At 43.8% G+C, this 22,620-nt stretch overlaps 1 protein-coding gene across 3 annotated transcripts in view; it reads right to left on the reverse strand.

Annotated features, from left to right (window-relative positions):
* Positions 1–268: 268 nt before the first annotated feature.
* The window catches only part of Scn10a (sodium voltage-gated channel alpha subunit 10), a 92,763-nt gene continuing 70,411 nt past the window's right edge, over positions 269–22,620 (reverse strand). For 2 of the 3 annotated variants that reach the window (XM_076869125.2, XM_076869111.2), the window contains exons 20-27: positions 21,803–21,976; positions 17,769–17,891; positions 16,181–16,465; positions 14,866–14,919; positions 13,674–13,811; positions 11,489–11,593; positions 5,551–5,821; positions 269–1,485 (exon numbers count right to left, since the gene is read on the reverse strand). In XM_076869125.2, coding sequence (XP_076725240.2) covers positions 269–1,485; positions 5,551–5,821; positions 11,489–11,593; positions 13,674–13,811; positions 14,866–14,919; positions 16,181–16,465; positions 17,769–17,891; positions 21,803–21,976 — 2,367 coding nt within the window. Of the gene's footprint in view, positions 1,486–5,550; positions 5,822–11,488; positions 11,594–13,669; positions 13,812–14,865; positions 14,920–16,180; positions 16,466–17,768; positions 17,892–21,802; positions 21,977–22,620 lie in introns of all 3 variants that reach the window. The other variant, XM_076869117.2, reaches the window with a different exon arrangement.

Genomic DNA, 22,620 nt, shown 5'->3' on the forward strand with positions numbered 1-22,620 from the left:
TAGACCAGTGACATTTTCCTGAAAGTAAGAGAACCCCATCACTGGATATTGAAATTCAGAAGTGAAGTCAAAGTAGGATACTCTTGGCTTCTGACTATTGTTGTATGGAGACATTTTCAAAAGTAGGTACCAGCTACATTCCCTGCCCAGTTCTGACATTGTGACCAGTGACATGCATTGGTGAGGTTGTAGCTGGGGGCCATCCGTGGTGGGAAAGTTATGGCAGCCAAGGAACACATCAGGCTGGACATGTCCAGCTGGAGTATCCTCACTCAGGGTCAGGTGCAGTCACCTCCTTACTGGCGGCTTCATCTTCATTTTGCATTGAGCTGGATGTGCTCAGGTTGACTCTATCACTGAGGCCTCTAGTGACGCTGTCATAGGATGGCGGGAAAGATGTGGCAGATGCAGTTTCAGATTTGTCTGGAAGGACACAATTCTCATTTGCCATAAATTCGACAAAGCCTTCATCTGGGTGTGACAAAGCCTCCTCCTCAGTCCTGGGCACTCCAGAGGGGTTGGAGAGTGTCAAGGAGCGATAGAGCACATAACTCCGATAGGCCTTTTGAATGACAGTGGCTGAAATGTCTTCTTGCTTCCACCGGAGGGTGGTTGCTATTGGCTCATAGGATGCTTTTGAAAGATTAGTTGCCATAAACTTCTCCTCCATGTTTGCCTTTAGTGAATCCAACTCTCCAGATTCTCCCAGCACGTTCTTGGTGAAGGCAAAGAGGATGTCCAAACAGTGGATCTTATCTCCAGGGACCAAGGGCATGTCCATCTGGATTAATATTTTCTGATTGGGTTTTGGGATTCTCAAGGGGCCTGAGAGAGTGTCTGCAAAGTCTGAGAGGGCAGAAAAGGTAATGAACTGGGTGGCTTCTGGGTCGAATTTCTCCCAGGTCTCATAGAACATGTCGAAATCGTCCTCACTCAGGGGCTCTGTGCTCTCCTCTGTGGCTACATTGAAGTTCTCCAGAATCACTGCAATGTACATGTTGACCACGATGAGGAAGGAGATGATGATGTAGGTGGTGAAGAAGACGATGCCCACGGCTGGGTTCCCACAGTCTCCTCTAGTGCCATTGCCATTGGGCAGATTGGGGTCGCAGTAGGGGGGCCCTGTGTTGAGGATGGGGCTGAGGAGGCCATCCCAGCCGGCTGACGTGGTGATCTGGAAGAGGCACAGCATGCTGTTGGCGAAGGTCTGGAAGTTGAACATGTCATCGATCCCGGCCTCCCACTTGACGTAAGCAAAGCTGGACATGCCGAAGATGGAGTAGATGAACATGACGAGGAAGAGCAGCAGCCCGATGTTGAAGAGGGCAGGCAGAGACATCATGAGGGCAAAGAGCAGCGTGCGGATCCCCTTGGCTGCTCGGATCAGTCTGAGGATGCGGCCAATTCGGGCCAGGCGGATGACTCGGAAGAGTGTTGGAGAGAAGTAATTTTCTAGTGATGTAAGAATCGCAGAAAACACTAGACCTTTGAAAGAGGGAGGAAATTATCTAATTAGTATCTCAACCATGAGCCCTGACCAAGTTGGATGTAAGCACATTTCCTCATCTCTTCTCAGTATGAGCTTCCTCTCGGTTATCCACAATCGAGGACTCTGGGCCCCGTGAACCCGGCATGGTAGCTGACACAACTACCACTCAGTAAATGTTCACTGCCTTAATCCTCCCTTCATCAAGTTGATCTTACCCTTCTCACCATGTTCTTATCTTTTCCTCTACTTAGAACGACCTCTTTAAAGTCAGCCTCCAAGGTCGACACCCCATCCTCTGCAGTATTGTGCACATGCCCACAATACTTTATTTCCAATATGACACAGACCTGCTCTCCCTTGAGTTTTCAGCTTTGGCCATCCTCATTCCTCCTTCTCCGTCCTGTGCTGTGGGAAGGCCAGGACCCCCTGTGATTCATCTCCTTATATCCTGCTGCGAAAATTGACTCAGTTCCTGGCACATGGTCCCATAGATAATTGTATGGAGCCTGAGGTTAATTATAAGGGGGAGCAGGAGTTGGGCAACTTGCTGACAGCTAAAGCAGAATGGCTTTGAATGCCCAGCTGTCTGCATAATGGTTTTAATTTCTTTCTTTCACTTCCAGCTGAGCTTGAACTCTGTGAGAGCCTAAGGATGGGCTTTTTGGGGTCAACTACTGCCCTCAACCCTAACTATGAGAAAGGTTGAAAAGATGATGAATATATAGGTCCCCTTACATGATCTCGAACATGAAGATTTTTGATGCTTGGGTAATTGGGACCAAAGACCTCCACTGGGAATCAAGCAAAGCTTTTAGGGTAAGAGGATTCAAAGGAGGTAAAATCAATTTCTTACTCCTCATAGGATTCCCTTGACCCTCTTTCCTGCTGTCCTTTGTTGTATGCAGATGGGTGGCCATGATATTGTGTTGAAGGAAATTGGAGGGAACTTAGGAAATCATGATAATTCTGGATTATAAAAACTTTGCAAAAACTCTTACAGTTCAGTTTAACTGGGGCATTTTTAAAATAATATAGGTACATTATGTGTCTATATAACTACTAAAAAATTCTGCCAGATAACTGTCTATATCATAGTTTTAATTTTCCCAGTACCTTATTTTAGAGTACAATGAGTCCTCATACTTACAATAGTTTGACACTCAGTATGTGTCTTTATGGTGGCAAGGAAGAAAGGGAGGCAGGAATGAGGACAGAAAAGTTAACAGGTGGATTCTTCGCTTGTCTTTAAGATCTCTGAGAGATTTCTGCCTTTGGAGTTGCTGTGTTGGCCTCAGAAACTGGTAGCTTAAGGTGTCCTCTTCATAGAACTAAGTATGGTAGGTGAATTTTATTTCTAAATTACTGATATGGGAAGTTACATAAGCAAGCTCCTTTCTCTAATATAAAAGCAAAATGGACTTTCAAATATCTCACTTCAGAAGGTCAACAAAACAAAACGACAACAACAAAAAACCCCCCAGACAACCAACAACAAAACTCCTGTTATTCTAAGTGAGATAAGCCTGAGATGTTATTTAAGAGTATTTAGCAATCAACTACTAACTAAGTAATGTGGGAGAAATTTTTGGAGGCAATGGATATGTTTATGGCATTGATTGTGGTAATGGTCTCATGAGTATATATTTACCTGCAGATGTTTTAGATTATATACATTAAGTATATATGGCTTTTTTGTATGTCAACAGTACTCAATAAAATGCTTTTGAAGAAACAGCAGCAATAGAAAACAAAACAAAACAAAAATGAATTTAAACCCTCCAAACAAATAAATGCAAACCAAGGCTATATTTCTGCACCAGGGTGGGAAGATTGATGAAATGCTGCCAAGCTATGTTTAGATGCTATTAGCTCTTGAGGGTAAATCAATGGAAAATTAAGTCTACAGCTATGCCCTGACATGAAAAGCAAGCAGGTCAGAATATAACTGATTGGGATATACTTAAAATGACAAGGGAAGCTGGGGAACTGGGATTTGGCTTTTATAGCATCAAACTCTGGCTAAACCACAAGAAATCCAGGGATAGTCTCTTGGATGTGGGTGAGAAGCAGCTAATTTATTAGAAGAACTTAGCCTTGATATTTATCCAAAAGAAATGAAGTCAGCATAGTACGAATATACATGCATGCCCATATTTATAGGAATGCTATTCACAATAATCAAGTTATAAAACCAGCATAGATGCCTGTCAATGAATGAATGGATAGAGAAAACATGCAAAAGATGCACAATGGAGTTTTAGGCAGCCATAAAGAAGAAAGCAATTAAGTCATTTGAAGCAAAATCGATAGAACTGGAGAATATAATGTTAAGTGAGATAAGGCAAACTCAAAGTCAAAGGTCATATGTTTTTTTCCTCATATATGGAAGAGAGAAAAAAAGAGGAGAAAAGGGATATTTTCATCTCAGAAGGGAATAGAGGTTGGGGATTGGCAGGAGGATAGAGTGAAAGGAACCAGGGGGTAAACAGGAGGTAATGGGCAATAAAATTTACCAAATTATATGTTATGTGCATATACAAACATACCACAGTGAATCCTACTATTATGAATACTTGTAATGCATCAATAAAAAAAATAAAAGAACTTAGCCCAGTCAAAATTCAGCTCTACTCCTTACAAGCTCTGTGAATTTGTATAACTTTCTTAATCTCTGAGGCTCAATTTTAAATGTTTCAAATGAGGACAAAAAAATCTTTTTTATAGGGTTGCTGTGAAGATTCATGGAGCCCAGCCCAGTGCTGAAGACTCAGTAGGTACTCAGCTGTTGTGGCTCTATCCCCACATTAGCTTCTTACTCTTCCAGTTTTCTCTGGATATCGTCGAGTCTCAAAATACTGGGTCTTTCATTCAGTGGTCCCCAGACTGGACCTTTGAAGCATGATCTCTTGATATTGATCACTTGACTTTTCTGACACTTATATTCTCTAAGAAGATAATTACATATAGAATTGCCTTCAGACCCTCAATTTAAGAACCTTCTTTGAGGACTTAAAATCAGCCTACTACAGTGATGCAACCACATCAATGTTTATAGCAGCTCAATTCACAATAGCTAAACAATGGACCCAACTTAGATGTCCTTCAACAGATGAATGGATAAAGAAAATGTGATATATATATATATATATATATATATATATATATATATATATACACACACACACACACACACACAATGGAATATTAGCCTTAAAGAAGAATGAAAATATGACATTTGCAGGTAAATGGATGGAACTAGAGAACATCATACTAAGTGAAATAAGCCAATCCCAAAAAACGAAAGGCCAGATGTTTTCTCTGTTAAGTGGATGCTGATCCATAGTGGGGGGTGGGTAAGGGAAGAATGAAAGAACTTTGGATTGTGTAGATGGGAGTAAGGGGAGGGGTGAGTCAGTGGGGATGGGAAGGACGGTAGAATGAGACAGACATTATTATCCTGTATACATGTATGATTACCCTACTGTGTGACTGCATCATATGCAGCCAGAGGAATGAGTAGTTGTGCTCCATTTGTGTACAATGTGTCTAAATGCATTCTACTGTCATGTATAACTAATTAGAACAAATTGAAAAATTGAAACAAAGCAAAAAAATGAAAAACAAACAAACAACAACAACAACAAAAACAACAGCAGCCCACTTTGCTGGCAACCCACTTCCTTTCCTGGAAAGTATTTTACAAATCACTTCACATAACACCATCCACCCCAACTGCTTTGAAAACTATAATGGTGAGTCCCATTGGAAACTTCATCATCTTAGACTTAGGTGCTCAGGAGGAGTGATTGTTCCCTTAAGGTTCTGGCAATGTGTGCACATAGTAGGTGACTGCAAACATTTCATAGTATGGAGAATACCAGTGGAGCCTCTTCATTGTCCTGAGAAAGCATCCTAGGGGAATTTCAAATCTGCTGCTCTTGGAAGGCAGCATGAACGGGGCTTTTCTAACACATGACACCTATTTGAAAAATTAGTTGGTTGTCCTCCTCTTAGTTTTAAAAGAGCAGCCGGGCTTCCCTATCACGTGGCCGTACACTTACTCCCGATGGAGAGGATCACGACAATGAAGTCAAACACATTCCAGCCGTTGGTGAAATAGTATTGCCGCAAGGCGAACATCTTCAAGACGCACTCGCCCGTGAAGACAGCCACGAAGAACTGATTGATTTTGCCGAGGATTTTCGTCTTTTCTTCGCTCTGCTCATCTGTCTCCACCATCATGGTGATCATGTTGAGGCAAATGAGGACCATAATGGCAATGTCAAAAGCTTGCCTGGTCACGACATCAAAGATGAATCCCTGGTACCTGTTCTGAGGAAACCAAAGGTGGTGGCATCAGGACCTTTGTCCCCACATAAATCAAACATCGGGAGGATGAGTTTTAAAAGTCTTCACCTTTGTCCCATTCACATTCCACCTCCAAACAGAAGCCACCTCCTGTTCACAGTCTCACCTTTAGTGGATTCCACCTCACTGCCCTGTTCTAGTCCTTATCACCCTCCCAGAAGCCCACCATCACCAGGTACCTCTTTTGTCCTCACCCACGATCTTCCCTCCCTTTGGAATGCTCTTCTAATGTCCCCTCTTGCTACCTCAATCCCAATACAGACTAAGCCATCTCTCCTAAGCCCCACTTCCTCCAGGGAGTTTTGCTTTATCACATTACACCTGTCCCTTTGGCTTCCAGAGCCTTTGTAATCAGTCTTGAGCTAGGATTTCACATATGCCTCTCTTCTCTACCAGACAATGAGCTCTTGGAGGTCAGGGGCCATGCTTACTCAAACTTGTGCTCCGGTAGTACCCCGTGCATAGCAGCAGTTCAAGAACTGCTTGTGAGATTGTTGATTTGCGCTGCTCTGCTAAGTACAAAGTCAAGTGCAATGGTTTGACCCACTCCTGGAAATGTTCCCTGAAGAGAACATTCTTGGGGTTTGTCAGATGTCTAAGCAAATGCAAGTGCAGGGCATGGGGTCAGGTTTCAGTCTTTTGCATTCTTGGAGGAAGGCAGAGTGGCCGGGGTAACCAGTAGATGATTTATATCCAGTTATCTTTATGATGGTTTTTAGAAAGTTCCTAGTGTGGCCCTCTCTTCTTTCTGTTGGCGTTAACATGAATGCTCTGTGAGTTCTTGGCCCACTCTCATTCTTCACTCCTCCCCTTTACCCAAGTCCTTCTCCTGACCTCTGTGGTGCTCACAGTCCTCAATCAACAAAAACCATCTCCCACTCAAAGGCAATCATCTCCCCCACCCCACGTGCCCCAAGATAGGGGTCAGGCCTGGGGTCTTCCTTGTTCCCCACGGTTCCTTCTAGATCTTTGCTCTTCCTGTGTCTTGTAAAAGCCCTTCCTCCCTTGAAGCTCTGTCATCTAGCTGGTCCACCTTTACCTCTTCAAGACTACCACTTACCCACCTCCTGCTCCCTCTGCTCCATTCCTAATAAATCAAGCTCTTGGCCATCCTTGCCCACTTTGGGCTATTATCCTAGGCATCTTTAATGTCCGTGGAAATGACTCTTACTCTTTCTGTTCCTTGGACAATCTCTAATGATTTGGTTTTTCTTAACCTAAAACAAAATCCTCCCGAGCTTCCCACTCCAGGTCTCTCCTCACATGAACAACTGAAGTTTTTGAAACTGTCTCCCACTTACTCCAACAGAGCTTTGGCCCCCTGCCTGCCACCAAAATGGTTCTCACCAAGATCACCAATAACCTTCATAATGTTCAATGCAAGGACAGTTATTTGGCATTGCTCATGTCCCCTGCTCTGGGAAGCTCCCCTTTCTTAGTTTCCATCCATGCCTTACCCTCTCGGTTCTTGCTCTTCACATTGCTCTGTTTCAGTCTCCTTGACCAAATGAAGATATTAGCTCCATCAAGACTCAGTCCTAAGACACCCTTTGCCTTTCACCCCATTCTCCCTTGGTTATCTCTTCAGCCTGTGAATTGACATGTATGTGATTTTTTCCTAATTATTCGCCTTGGTCACAGACTCGTAATTTCTGCGAGGGCAGGAAATTTGTCCAACTTTCTCACTGTTCTGCTCCTACTGTCTGCATAGTGCTTTGCATAAAATAAATTGGTGAATAAATGGAAGACAGAATGGACAGCTCCACCTTATGAGCTTTGATTAAATTTAATTATATGCAGTGAGCACTTACAGAATGGGTCCTATGTGCTGCCGTAAGTGGCCATGAGGCAGGAGGAGAAGACCATGTCATAGTCTTGCCAGGAAGCTTCAAGGAGCTTCTAAGCAGGCTGGGGGATGGGTGGGTGGGTGGGTGGACAGTGCTATGATGAGGCTTCTGCTTCAAGGCAGGGTGGGTTGCTGTCCTGCTGGTTTAGAGCAAAGAATCTGACCTAAGTGGGCCCAGTTCCATGAATAATGGCTAGCTGGCTCATGTCTTTCCTGGGGTGGAAGGAGAATTTCTGAGTCACTAACCCTTTATTTCATCACTGAAAATGGCTTAAAAAGAAAGAAAGAAAGAGAAAGAGAGGCCCATTCATGGTTTCATGATTTCTAATTAAACAAAGCAGGCAATAGTATCTATAAGTGTCTAGGCATCAGGTTTGCCCTAGATATCCCAACTTTAGGAAATGCAGCAGCTTTTGGCTGATCCTGGTTTGGCCTGAGGGCAGAGATCACATCTTTGTGACTCAGTGCTCTCAGAGATGATGAAGTGAGTAATTGATGATGTGATTTCTAGAAACTATTATGTCACAACGAAGTAGTTCTGCTTTTAGTGAGTTCTGTAGCAGGGAATGTTATAGAATAAAATATACTGTTTGGTGGAACCCTTAGCTGTTGCTATGAGAAACAAGGTTGAGACCCTGGGCTTTGCCAGAGGTGGGGAGTTGTGGGTGTGTGCATGTGCAGGGGTGGAGGTGTCCCTGTTTGGTGTCAGTTTAACACTGCTATGAAACCTGGGGTGCAGAATTCCTATGCCAAGGTTGTGCTTATCTAACCAGCTTTCCCTGTTGGGGCTCCCAAGAGAGAGAAGGAAATGAAAGCCGGGCCTGAGAATTCCTGGATTCTCAGGAATGGGAATGCCTTATTTTTCTTGGGTTTCTTTCTTGGTTCTAGACTTTAAGAAGCGTAGCTGATCGGGCTGGGTAGGGAGTGCCATGATGTTGCCTGCCATCTGGATACCAGACAGGAGTTAGTATGGGCCAACGCCTATGGGCTGTGGAGAGTTTTCATATGCAGTTGCTGCTTGAACCCTGCTCTTCTGGTTTCCCTAAGATTTCAAATTTTAAATGTTCCAGCCTTGCCTCAGCCTTGACGGCCTATGGAACAAAGGAAACAGTGTTTTTACATGCTTAGGCCATGTTATTAAGAAGAGAGCCATGTTCCTGCATTAAAGGTAGCATCGTGTTGGTGCCCCCTCCTTGAAAATAGGTGGATAATCTCAGGAATAGAGCTGGGTTCTGAGATTCCACCCCCCACCCCCATTTTCAGGGCCTCCCCTACTGCCACTACTGGAGGAATTGGAGAGTCTTGGTTGTGGCTTAGTTAAGGGAAAAGATGAGCAGCCTGGAGTCTCACTTGTGTGTTATATTGCCTGGAACTTCAGCATCAGGTTCAGTCCTTTGTATTTAGATGTCCTCTCCAGGGTCCCTTTTTTGAAATGTAGCATACCCTATCCCAGGGACAAGGAGAAGAAGAGGCCAGGGGTAGCCTGTGGGATTAATTGATAAGAGGAGAGAAGCTGGGATGTTGATTGGTTGATTGAGTAGTGTGTAAGGAAAGTGCTCCAAGCTTTCAAGATTTTGCCAAAGGTTTCCCTAGCACAGGACTCTGAGGTTCCAATGTGAATTCAGCCTGAATCTGGCCACAAAGAAAGGACTGCAGAGACTCAGCTGCTTGCTTCTCACTAAGTCTCAGGATCTGCTGAGAGCCATTAGCCAAGTAGGTATGACAATTTCCTTGCCAGCGTACCCCATGTTGCTTAGTGGAAGGACTCATGGAAATAGGACTTGCCTTAGACATTTTGCAGTGACATTGCATGTAAGGTGACCTTGCTCAAGGACCAAGGCAGATCCGGGTTTAGGGTGGATCAGGGTTTAAGGCTCTCCTTGGATTTAGGGTGTTCCCGGTTTTAGGACAATCCGGGTTTAGGGCGGTTCCAGGTTTAAGATTATTCCTGCTGGGAATAGGGCGTATCCTGCTGCCTGAGTTCCCCTTGATTTCTCCCGGGATTCAGAGAGTTTTTGGGCAGAGAACATGAATTTCCCCAGAACGTGTTTGGAGAGGGCCGATGTGAGTACTGGAATAAAGAATTGCTGTTTGAATCTACAAAGCTGTGAGTGGCTCATGATTTTGTGCCCAGCCAGACTACGGCAAGGATCGTCTTCATAGGGCCCTTGACTTGAGTCTCCTTGGCTGGGCTCAGTCTTTACATCTACATCTTTTAATTTTGAGCCTCTTCTTGCCCATTGGACTTCTTGACAGAGGGACACTCAGTGAACCTTGCACACTTTTATTCAGGCTCATTCAAGCCCAATTATCTTGATTTTATGAAAGATCTGGGAGAAATTCTCTACCCCTACAGAGATCTGAATCTTCTACCATGCCCTACTACAATATTTCTTAGCAGAATCTAGAACAGTAATAATTTTATGACTACTGTTTCCAAATAAAGTGTGTCAAAAGTCATAACTTGCCAGGCCTGGTGGTGCGAGCTGTAATCCCTGCAGCTTGGGAGGCTGAGGCAGAAGGATTGAAAGTGCAAAGCCAACCTCAGCAACTTAGTGAGGCCCTAAGCAACTCAGTGAGACATTGTCTCTAATAAAATATTAAAAAGGGCTGGGGATGTGGCTCAGTGGTTAAGTGCCTTTGGATTCAGTCTCCAGTATAAAAAAAAATTTTCATAACTTTTTTTTTTAATCTTGTAAATGTTTTTGAGACTCTGTGCTCACCAAATTTGGAGGCACTCATGTAAGTACCATTACTTGATTTAGAAATCCTAATGCCCTGGCCAACAAAATGAATGTCTTTTAACTTCCTAATTCCTTTAGGGAAAGTCCTGTTTCTTTATTGAAGGTCCTTTGGCTTTGCCCTTGTGTGGGGAAAGGGTTAACGAGATTGTGTCGTAGGAAGTACCTGTAGTTTTCTTCATAAATGCTGTATCTAAGCCACAGAAAGGTTATGCAAAAGGACAAGAGCCAATTCCATTCACTGCAGTGGATGGTTCAGAAATTCTTTGAAGAGGTTTATCTGTAATTCCGGACATATCAACATCTTCATTCCCAAACCTATTCATCCACTCCCAACAGGGCTGCCATCCTGGGGCCACCCAGAGTTTTGATATTTTCATCTTCTGGAGAGGACTGAGAAGAATTTAGGTGATATCATGTATAGTTTGGGTGCTGCGTGTATGTAATAGAGGAATAAAAGGGCATGTCTCTTGAGGTCTTTAGGAAAAAAGGAATCAAAGTAGAGTCTGGTTCTAATTTTTCGCCAATCTTTAAATTTCAGAATGGGATTTTTTTTTTAGTTCCTGTTGGGCCACTAGACTATGACCATGACTGTATCCTGGGGGGTGGATTTTGGCCATTTCCTCTCCAGTCTACCTATAGGCATGAGGTGGAATGTAAGGTTAGTCTGGAGATCCATTACAATCTAGATCATGATGTATAACCACACAGATGTTTCAACTCTGGATGCTAATCATCCTTGTTATCATTTAGCCTAATCTGTTTCCAGACCTGTGCTTGAATCCTAAAATTTCTGGGGAACTCACTGCTTCCACGAACAGGTCTATTTGTAGCATCTTTAGGAGTTATTTTCACTCCCAAAGAACAGAGTTTCTTCATCTAAACTTGTCATTCTTGGTTCCTAGGTACCCTCATCACCCTCATCACCCTCATCTCTAAACACAGTCCAGATCTCCTCTACAGACAGTACTGGTCAGGCCTCTCCCAGCCCAGGCATAGGCAGTACTCATAAACACACCATGAGAGGGAAGCTGTGTGGCTCACCAGGGGCCGTGGGATGGGCTTCTGGGGCTTCTTGGAGCCCAGCTTCTTCATGGCATTGTAGTATTTCTTCTGTTCCTCTGTCATGAAGATGTCCTGGCCCCCTAAGTGAAGGAGGGAGACATACTATTGTTATTAAAGTAACAGGATCCCTCTGGGAAATCAAAGTCAGAGCATTCTATATGAGAACCTTCTCCACTTCATGGTAGAAAGACATGCCCAGCCTAGAATCAAGGAGAGTCTTGCCTGGACACCACAACCGAAGACAGAGTGGTAGGAGTGAGCTCATGTTAGACTTCCTGCCTGGGTTTCTGAAGCCAAGTTTGTTTCTCTTCTCCAGAAACACAGAGATGCTGCGTGGACAGGGGGCGGGGAGAGCTTGGGAAGAGGACCCAAGGAGAAGGTACATGTTGGTTTAATTCTGAGCCTTCAATTCATTTCAGTAAAACTCAGAGGACTTCTAGAGTCAGCCTCTGCTGGGGGAAAGAATTTCTAAGTGCTTCTGGAGCAAAGATTGAGGACACAGGGCCTCAAGCCCTTTCTTGGGAGGAGTTGCTGAGGATAATTAATACCTTGTCCTTGGGTTCCTGGTCTTTAAGGGACCTTGAATGGTTTTTTCCAGAGCCTCCGAGTATCACTGCCCCTGATGTTCGAGTGTCACATACGGTATTGACACTATATTGTCACATATGGTAATGACTCTGTCTCCCTCCCTGAAGACTGAGTGTTGATTTTCTTTAGGGATCCTCTGGACCACCGTCATTCAATTCCTCACCTTTCAACTCCTATTATAATCTGAAAGCCCACAGCATGCCTGTGTAAATGAGTCTGCAAATGCTGAGAAATTGGGCTGATATCTATGGGACAGGAGAGGAAATATCAAAAGGCTTCTTGGGAAGAACATCTTGGTGAGGCCAGGACAGGGGCTGGGGCAGTGAGTAGGTGAGCACTGGGTGGGGTCAGACTGAGACTTCTGGGCAAGGAGTCTGTGGTTGAAGTTCTTATCTCAATCTTGTCATTGGCTTATCTCACTCTATCAATCACATAACATGGCTAGTTCTGTTCTCTGGACCTCAGTTTCCTCATCTGGAAATAGGAGAAAAGATTGTTTGAATGCTCTCAAATTGCTGGGATGGAGTACCGATGATGATGGTCACTGCTGACTTGCAGAGCCCCTCTGGGGCTCCCAAAGCTCTCTCCTGCTCTTTTCTAATACCTAGGACCCTGAGTGAGGATTTTCTGTAGGTGGGATGCCTTCCCTAGTGGACATACATTCTAAATTATAATAATAACACTTAGTATCTAGTGCCCACTGTGTGTTCAGTTCTTAACTAGATGCTCTTTGTATATGGTTTTATTTTCTTCTCATCACACTCCTGATAAATATTATTAACTCCATTAAATAGGTAAGAAAACTGAGACCCAGGGAGGTATATGATATTTCCAATATCACCTATTCAGCTGGTGACTGAATCAGGAACACATATCTGGGATTATGTAATGCCAAAGGCTATTCTGTGCTATGTGACTCAACCATGTGACCCCTTTTCTCTTTGGATCTCAGTTTATACAAATCTAAAATGTGCCACATCTAACTCAGGGGTATGGAGTGTACTTAACGAAAGGATAGCATGAAAGCATTTTATGCCTTCAATACTCTTATATTTTACTATATTATAAATGCAACAGTTTCCTATTAATCTGAGTCAATGTTCATGGAGCCAAGATCCTTCCTCCCCATCCCAAGGATGATTGGAATTCTGCCAAAATCTGGGTCTTGGCCCTTCCCAAGTTTTCCTGACTTAGTCCTCTGTGAGTCAGAGCCCCAAATAGAGCAGCAAATATTGGATCCTATTCCTTCCTTGTAGATGTTTCCCAAGGTGTCACCTGTGACAGTCTCAGCACACTTGGTTCCAGATGGGAAGACTGAGGTCATTTTGAGAAGGAGAATGGGGACCTAGGGAGGGGCATTTTTGACATGGGGTGCATTTCTTGTAGCAGCAGCAGCCCCAGGCACCAGATAGGGGTGAGGCCCACAACCAGGGGGCAAAGGTCAACTTGATGTTAAGTGCCAAAATTAGGTTCTGGGTTAGGCATAGAGGCCTATGAGTAGCACTGACTTTAGCCATGAGGTCAGGCCAGGGGGCAGCAAGTATAAGATTCCCAGAAACAATGGAGCGCCACATATCTTTTTTTTCTGTTGATTGAAGTTGTCAATTATGACCCCAACAAAGAGATTCAGTGTGAAGAAGCCACCAAAAATGATGAAGATGACGAAGTACAAGTACATGTACACGTTGTCCTCCCACTTGGGCTGAACGTCGACCTGTGACCAGACAAGAGGGAACAGGAGAAAGAGGTTGGGTGTCTTATCTTAGGTTTATCCTAAAAGTCAACCCTGGGACAAGAACCTGGGAGCAGGTAATTTTCCCAGGAAGCAGGATTGAGGGAATTGGGGAGAATAAGCAGAAAGTGAAGAAAAGTTAATGAAGCAGGTGTTGTCAGGCAGACCATCATTGTGGGTAACTGATGCTCAATCCTGTTGGGGCCCCCTGAAGACTGTGTAGAACATACCTCAGAATGGAACCACCAAAGGACAGGGAAGCTGGAATATTTATTTATGACTCCCCAAGCTTATCAGTGAGGGTTGTGCCTAGGGATGTGAAATCCCCCGACCTTGGGGGACAGGCTGCTGAGCATGGAACATGGTTCAGGACATCACTGGGTCTGTGTCTCCCAGGGCTGTATCTTTGGTATGCCTGGCATACCAAAGCTACTTGGTTATCATTTGTTGACTATTATGGATAAATGGTGGAATGAGTGAACTTGTGGGTAAATACATGACAAATGTATAAGCAATTGTATCAAAACTTGAGTGAAAAGGGGACTGAGACACTGAAGAAAGTCTTGAGACAGAGAATCAGAAAGGCAGAATGTAAGCGAACTCAGAAGTGGGCTGAGGGAACACGGGTCAGGACATCACTGGGTCTGTCCACTAGCATCTCCCCCACCTCCCGATGCACCTGAGATTCTGTCTTATTCCTTCAATGTCCCTTTTTTCTAGCCATTGCCCTGGTTCCTATTCCTGTCTAGGAGTGGCCTCCCATATACCATCCTTCATAGATTACCTGATGCTCTCCTGGTGAGCACAAGAAGAGTATGAGAGGCCTGAGAGTGTACATGGGAGAGGAATGGGCTAGGTAGGATTAAACACAACCCAGAAGACCAGCTGGACACTACTGCAGGGAGGGACAGTGTGAGGCTGCTGGATGACCACACCTCTTCTGACACCAATGCCATTTTCTTTTCATTTCAAATACAGACATGGACATGATGCTCAGAGTGGAAGGCTGTAGATACAATGAATTGATGAGACTCACCTCTCGGGAATCAACAGCTGCATACATGATGTCCATCCAGCCTTTAAAGGTTGCCTGGAAACAAGGAGCAGAGGCCACTCAGTGCCTGCCAATCTATCTGCACTGGACCCCTGTCAGGCCATGGTGGCCCAGTGAAAGAGCAGGATGCTTAGGAGGCTTGAGGAAGAAAGGGCTTGGGCAGAAAGTGAGAAAGGAAAGAGTCCTTTGGGTGACTTGACCAATCTTATAAGATGATTTAAAGTAATCCACATGTGGCTATTTCAGAATAGAGTGGCATCAAAGACATGAAACTTTCTAGAGTTTGGCATGATTGGCTATCTGGATGCTGTAGTGTCATCTGCTGAGACTGCTCTGTGCTCTGGATAAGGCTACCTGTCTTGGGGCTGCCATTTTCTCAATCACTTTCCCACCAATGCACATGACGTAAGAATGGGATATAGCCACCTCTTGAATATCAGGAAGTTGGGAGTAGAAGACCTCCACATTTTTGTCTCGAGTTTTATTGTTCTTGAGGTCTTGAAATTGGGCATGCCTTTTAACATATGCTGGTCATGAAAGACATCTCAAGTCGTGCACTCCTAGGCCTTTTATAGCGTTAAATGGACTATTCCTATTCATGTATTTGTTTGTTTTTCTCATATAACATTGGTCCCTGAAACCAGTTCTGACTGTATCTCCCATGCCTTTAGTATCTTTAGTATGCCTGGCATACCAAAGCTACTTAGTTATCATTTGTTGACTATTATGAATAAATGGTGGAATAGGTGAACTTGTGGGTAAATACATGACAAATGTATAAGCAATTGTATCAAAACTTGAGTGAAAAGGGGACTGAATAAATAAGTGGATGAAAGCAAGGGATGAAGGAATAAATAGAAAGTATGAATTTGTTTGACTGTCATTATGACAACATCATATATTATAGTAAGAAACTTAATTAGACATGATTTATTACCATCTAGGAGACGATATAAAGTAGAAGACTGAGCACGTGGCTATACAATGGTCATTTTGTATAGGCAGTGTGTTCTAAGTAATCCCTTGACATAACCCTATGGGGGTCCCTTCCCTTTATTCTGTGCTCTTAACCTAGACTTGTCTAACTGCACCACTGTAAGATGGCACTCATTGGTAATGTCTTCTAGCCTAATGGGTATCATTTGTGTAGTCTATAGGAATGAAGAATGACCTCAGCCCACTCTTAGTGATATCCCTAGCAATATCTCTATTATTGCATCTTCTGGAAGATTCCAGACTTTCTTCACTTGTTGGGCATCCAAAGAAAGAGAAATGGTTGATCTCATAGTTGACTCACCACCTGAAGAAGTGCGAGGTAACCCATTGCAACATTGTCAAAGTTGACTTTCACGTTGACCCAGAAAAAGTTGTCACTGTTGTTTTGATTCCGACAATCAGAAATGTTATTCACAATTGACCAATGCACAAGAGAAAAGTCTTTGTTGGTATTGTTGATGCACCTCCAAAACTTCCCTGCGAAGAGGTTCACGCCCATGATGCTGAAGATGAGCCAGAAGATGAGGCAGACGAGGAGGACATTCATAATGGATGGGATGGCGCCCACCAAGGCATCTACCACCACCTGGTGGGAAATAGAAAAGGACCTGGGACACTGCAAATGCCCCTCCCTACTGGGTCCCATTTCCTTCTATACTCATTCAAGCTACTTCATGAGCCAGTGGGCCTTTGGAAACAGCAAGAGATGTGTGTTAATTAGTGCAATAATTCACACTCAGAAGATTAAGAGACATTGGGCAGCCGAAGATGGGTTTAGATCTTGTTCCCCTAACCTCACTGAAGGAAGGTTTCAGTATCTTTCCTTAGGACTGAGAATATGGATCATTTTATAAGCATAAGCATACACATTTAGAGGTACAAGTATATGTGCTGTATTCATATATGCAGGCTTTTCAAGCCTTACTTTATTATCCTCAATTTCTGCATTTTAGAGAATTCATACAAACATCAGTGAAACTAAATCTTTATTCACCAACTCACTCATTTGAAAATCAGCAAACAAGAAAATGGGTACAAGCTGGGCATAGTGGTGCACGCCTGTAACCCCAATGGCTCGGGAGGCCGAGATAGGAGGATTGTGAGTTCAAAGCCAGTCTCAGCAAAAACAAGGCCCTAAGCAACTCATGAGACCCTGTCTCTAAATAAAATACAAAATAGGGCTGGTGATGTGGCTCAGTGGTCAAGTGCCTCTGAGTTCAATCCTTGGTACAAAAAAAAAAAAAAAAGGAATCTGGGTACAAATTAAAATAAAATTCAAACTATTTCAATCTGTAGTTCCTAGTATTTGTAAAGATATAAATTACTTTTAAAAATCCAAGTTAATTTTTGAGCCAGTGGTGGAGAAAGGGCAAGGTGGAGGCTGATAATAATAGATAGGGGAAGAGTGGATGGAAGGGAGTAATTCACAGGACGTGGGGACTGTGTTAGGTTGGAGAGAAGGTGCGTTCCAGTGCGTGGTGGCTGAGCTGCTGAATCAAAGATGTCACTCTATTTAATTGGACCACTAGAGAAAAGACTCATTCATCAGGGAAAGGTGGAGAGCTTGGGATGTTCTGGAGATGTTGTCAATAAGAACAAGAGGCAGAGTTGGGAGACTGAGATAATAGATGCTGTGGAGCCTTGAGACAAGATCACTTCACAACGGGAGTGAATCCTGGTAGGTGTGATATCTATGAATGAGAAGGAAAGAGGTTATCACACAGGGTCTAGGGGAGGACCTGGAGAGTTGGGACATGCAGTATCATCAAAGTGGGAGCAGGAAGGGAAGATGCAGAACTGTCTTTTGGAGGTGGGGGTCAGTGGTATGAAGGCATGGGTAAGGGTTACCAAGTAAAAGTTTATAAGAGAAGTTCTGAGATAGGTCTTACCCGCATGCCTTCGAAACGCGACAGAGCCCGCAGTGGTCGCAGGGCACGGAGAGTCCGAAGGGCTTTGATGGATTCCATATCAGAATATTCCAGGATCTTCGCTATGAGGCTCGTCAGTGAGATCTGAGTGCAGGCAGAGAGCAAAAGCATCACACTAGGGTTCCAAGAGGGTAACCTGGTGAAAAAAGACAGGAGATCTCTGCCCAGCCTCCCCTTTCCTGCTCTGTCTAAGCCACTGTCCTGGCTCCAACCTTATTCTGTATAGCAGTGAGAGGTAGAGAAAGAGCCCAGTCCCTCCTCATTTAGAGAAAATTTTACTCCTTACTTACTTGGACCTGTGAAGAAGAAAAACACATTCTCCCACATTGCTACACAGGTGGTCAAACTTTCTTTCCTTTCTAGTGTCAGGTAGGCCCCCAAACCTTGAAATTTTGATTGACTTTTAGGGATTTGGAGAGATGATGCCCCTTCATGGTGGCAATGCTTATAGTTTATTTTGAGGGATATAAAATGAATCTTAATTGTATTTGCTCAGAAAAATGCACTGGAAAGAGTCCTGTTCTGGGTGAGACTCGGGTTCCTCTTTTCCTTTTCTTTTCTTTTGTGGTGGTACTGGGTCTTGAACCCAGGGCCTTGTACATGCTAGGCAAGCACTTTACCAACCAAGCTATATCCCCAGCCCACCTCAAGGTCCCTCTTGATTCCGAATTTTTTGTGACCTGCTAGTCCAGGATACTTTTGCCCTTTGTAAAATGAAGACGACAGACTAAAGGAATCCTACAGTTCTTAGAGTTCTGCAGTTCTCAACAAGAACGAATGGCAAGAGGGGTCTAGCTTCAACAGATGTCTGAGATGTAATGACTGAGTTGTGAGCCCCTGTTGGTCTGTCAGCTGTAAGGTTTTTATTTTTATTTTTTTTTAAAAATGATAACCCAAGGACTTCAAAGGACACAAATTGACATGGAAAAATGGTTGCCCCTTCTAGGAATTTTGAAGGTGCTAGGGAGATACTCTGTGTACAGGCTCAAGCCTGCAGGGGGCTGTGACCTAATCCTGTGCTTATTCTGGTATCCAGGTAGGGTTGTACACAATAATTTTAGAAAGGAAAGGGTTTACGCTTGGGTGCTTGAGCCTTAAATAATACCCATTCTATGAATAGGTAGCTCATTTCACTAGGACAAAGAACTGGAATGGAAAGGACCTCTTTGTTTCATTACAGAAACATCCAGACACTACCAGGTAGCACCCAGCTGCCTGGCTGGTTGAGAGATGGGAGGTTTGGGGCCAGTTCCATGTTAGCCCTAGTGAGTCTTTTTCTCTTCTTTCTGGGAAGCCTGGATCATGTTGAACATTTACAGCTGGGGCACACAGGGGCTGCCACCTCTCCTGCAAATCCCACCCACTCATCCCAGCTCTTCCCACTGCTCAGGCCACTAGCCTCCCAACTGGTCTCTAAGCCCCAGTATTTTATCCATCTCATTCATACTCTATTGCCAATCTGGTTATGATCACATCTCTCTTATAGGCCTGACATTTATTGGTCCTTTATCACTCTTAGGGAAAGTTTCTGTCTCCTTAGCCTATATTACATGACAACAACCTACTCTTCTAGTCATATTTCACCCATGTATCCTACCCAAATCAAATTGTTCCCCCAACCACCCTTGTGTCTGTGCCTTTGTTCAAAAGCATCCTTTAGCTAGGATGGGCCTTGTCCAGTAACTCTGCACCTCTCTGCTCTTGCTCATGTGTATGCCTCATATATAATGCCATCTCCTGTATGAAACCTTCACAGCCACCCCACCTCCCGAGTGAAAGAAAGTTCATGTACCTGTCTCCTCAAGATACTAACTGTCCCCAAAAGTGTCCACCACATCCCCATCTTAATACATTAATTTCCTTATATGTGTCTTAATCTGTTGAAAGACCAAAGCGTAAACTCCTGGAGGTGGGGAATATTTATTTCTTGCTTTTATTCCTCTATGAGCACTTTGTAAAACAATCTTGTATTTGGTAGATTTGAATAAACACTTGGTAAATAGATGAAGAGGTTGAAGTATGATGGGATGGATGAAAGGAATGAAAGAAGAAAGGAAGAACATCTGAATGGAAAGCCGAAAGATGGATTAAAGCTTACAAAGACGATAGATTTGGTAGTCAAATGGAAGGATGGAAGATAGAAATCAAAGGAGAAAGGAAAAAGTATGGAAGCAGAGAAGAGTAGAAGAATGGATGGCTGAAGAATGGATGTAAAGAATGGATGGTTGAGTGTAAAGATGAGGAATTAGAATGGCTGAATGGGATAAATCAATGGATGATATGAAGATTGATTGCATGGATAGAATAAAGGAGATAAATGGACATGAGTAGATGAATATAGATGGGTGGAAGGAAGGGGAAGAGATGAATGAACAGTGAAACACAGGAAGGATAGTTGGATGGATTGAAGAATAGAAAGGTGGAAAAATGAATGGGTGGAAGAATGAATGGATGTTTGGGTGAAAGATGCATGAATAGGTGAATAGAAAGCTAGATGACTGGATATTTGGATAGAAGGATGAATCAAAAGAGAGAAAGATATAAGGGTTGAGGATCAATGAATGAATGGATAGAAGAAAAGAAGAATGGGAATGAATAGCTAGAAGGAAAAGACTGGTAGAGAAGGACACATGGAGGAAATAAAGATAAATGAATGTTTTGGAGGAAGGAATAAAAAAGGGTGAATATTTGATAGATGAAAGTAGCAATGTAAGGGAGGAAGGGCAGATGGTTAGAAGACAGTTTCCGTAGGAAGATGGGTGGAATTAGGGGGTGACCATTTAAGGTGATTAGGACTGAAACTAGTGAGATCTACATAGGTAAAAGTTACTACACCCCTAAAAGGGTGGGGTCAGAATAAACATTTTCCTTTCATGTATGAATAACTATTTTATATGCACAAAATTAGCACCCATGACTCAGATTTTTAGACCTTGCAGCTAGTCCCTGTGGTGCAGGAGCCAGATGATGCTAGCACACTGGCATCAGGAAAGAAGAGAGAAGAGAGTCGTATGCGCTGGCCTGCTGTGGAGGACCTGCCAACATGGGAGGCTGGACAGAATGTTCTGTACTGAACTCCATCCAGTTTTAGGAAGCAAGCACCAAATACTCGACACATTTCCTGACACCTCCAATGTGTAGACCTTGACGCTGGTGTCTGCTGGTTGGGGGAGGATGAGATAAACAGCACTATGCCTCACCCTGCTTACAGGAGCCCTCAGCTTTGTGGCAAAGCCAAGAGTGGAGAGAGGGTAGGGGGAGGGAGGGAGGGAGGGTGAGAGAGAGATAGGGAAAAATGTATTGGTTAAGATACAGGAGAGGTGACTCCAAGGAACCACAAGTCTAATGTATGTGTGGGAAGCACATGGTAAATTCCCTAAAGCAGAGGTTAATGGTCACAGGTTACTGGGAATCTGAACACATGAGCTCTGGATCATCACCTCTCCAAAGGGACCCTCTTTCCTTTCCAATGGGAGGAGCCAATGGTGTCAACTCAGTGGTTTTCAATCATAGCGGCACTTTGGAAATGCCCAGAAGATTTTACATAATACTGATACCTGGACCCCATCCCAAATTAGAAAGATCAGAATCTCTGGAGTAATAGTGTTTGGCTACTGTATTTTTAAGAGTTCCCCAGGTGATTCGAAAGTAGCTAGGGATGGAGACCGTGGAGCTAGCAGGCAGGCAGATTTCTCTGTGTTCCCCAAGGTCCAGAGCCCTGGCAGTGGATGCAGGGTCTTAAGACGCTGAATAGCCCCTGAGTCATCTTGCTTTGGATATAAAAATGCAGAGGACTCTGGTAGTCTTTCTGGTTGGGGGTCTAAGAACTGAGGGCTCACAGGAGGGTCACCTTTGTGTTGGAGCTTACCACTCACAGGTATTCTCAGACTCAATTCGGTATTTAAAGATTCTCTTTGGGATTCCTCTGCACTAGCTGTCGTCATTAGTCAGAGTTGAGAACCCCAAGCCCCATGTGTGCCCACTGAGCCACTCACATTCACAATGAGGAAGTCCAGCCAGCACCAGGCGTTGGTGAAGTACTTCTTGAAGCCATAGGCCACCCACTTGAGCAGCATCTCAAACACAAAGATAAAGGTGAACACCCTGTCAGAGTATTCCAGCAAAGCCTTCACCTTGGGCTTCTGGTCCAGGTAATAATCTTCAAAGGCCTGGAGGGAAAGGAAGAGAGGGACAGGCTGCACAGGGGCCCAGGCAGACAGGGAAGGACCCTGCCAGCCCTGCTCACAGTCCCTGGGAGCAGTATCATTTTCTTGCCTCTGTTCCTGGGAGGGGAGGTGGAGACTGGAGGAGGCATTGTGAGATATAAACCAAGACTTCCTCAGCCAACAGGGACATGAAGCCCTGCTGATGCTTTGCAGGGTTGTTGAATGCAAGTGAGAAAGGAAACCTTCTCGAATAGGATTTTTGGAAGCAAACCAAAGGGATGCTAACAGTGACTTGGTTTAAAAATAAAAGCATCAAAGGATGTTCGCAGGCAGTTCACACACACAAAAAAAATGAGAGTAAGAAATGCCAACAAACTTCTGAAAAAAAAAAAGCGTTTTATCTCACTGGTAATCAAGGAAATGGAAATTAAAAGAAGATGCCATATTGTTCTTTTATCAGACTGGTGGAGATCAAAAAGAATGGAGGGGAGACCCCAACACTGGTTGTGACTGGTGGGATGGAAAACAAAAATAGTTTTGGGGAAGCCAAATTGGAAACATAACTCCAAGGTTTTAGAAACCCAGTAATTCTGCCTTCAAGGACTTGTCCTAAGGGCACTAGATGCCATTAGGACCCTCTTTATGAG

This window comes from Callospermophilus lateralis, chromosome 1, assembly GCF_048772815.1.
Source record: "Callospermophilus lateralis isolate mCalLat2 chromosome 1, mCalLat2.hap1, whole genome shotgun sequence".
Classification (NCBI taxonomy): domain Eukaryota; kingdom Metazoa; phylum Chordata; class Mammalia; order Rodentia; family Sciuridae; genus Callospermophilus; species Callospermophilus lateralis.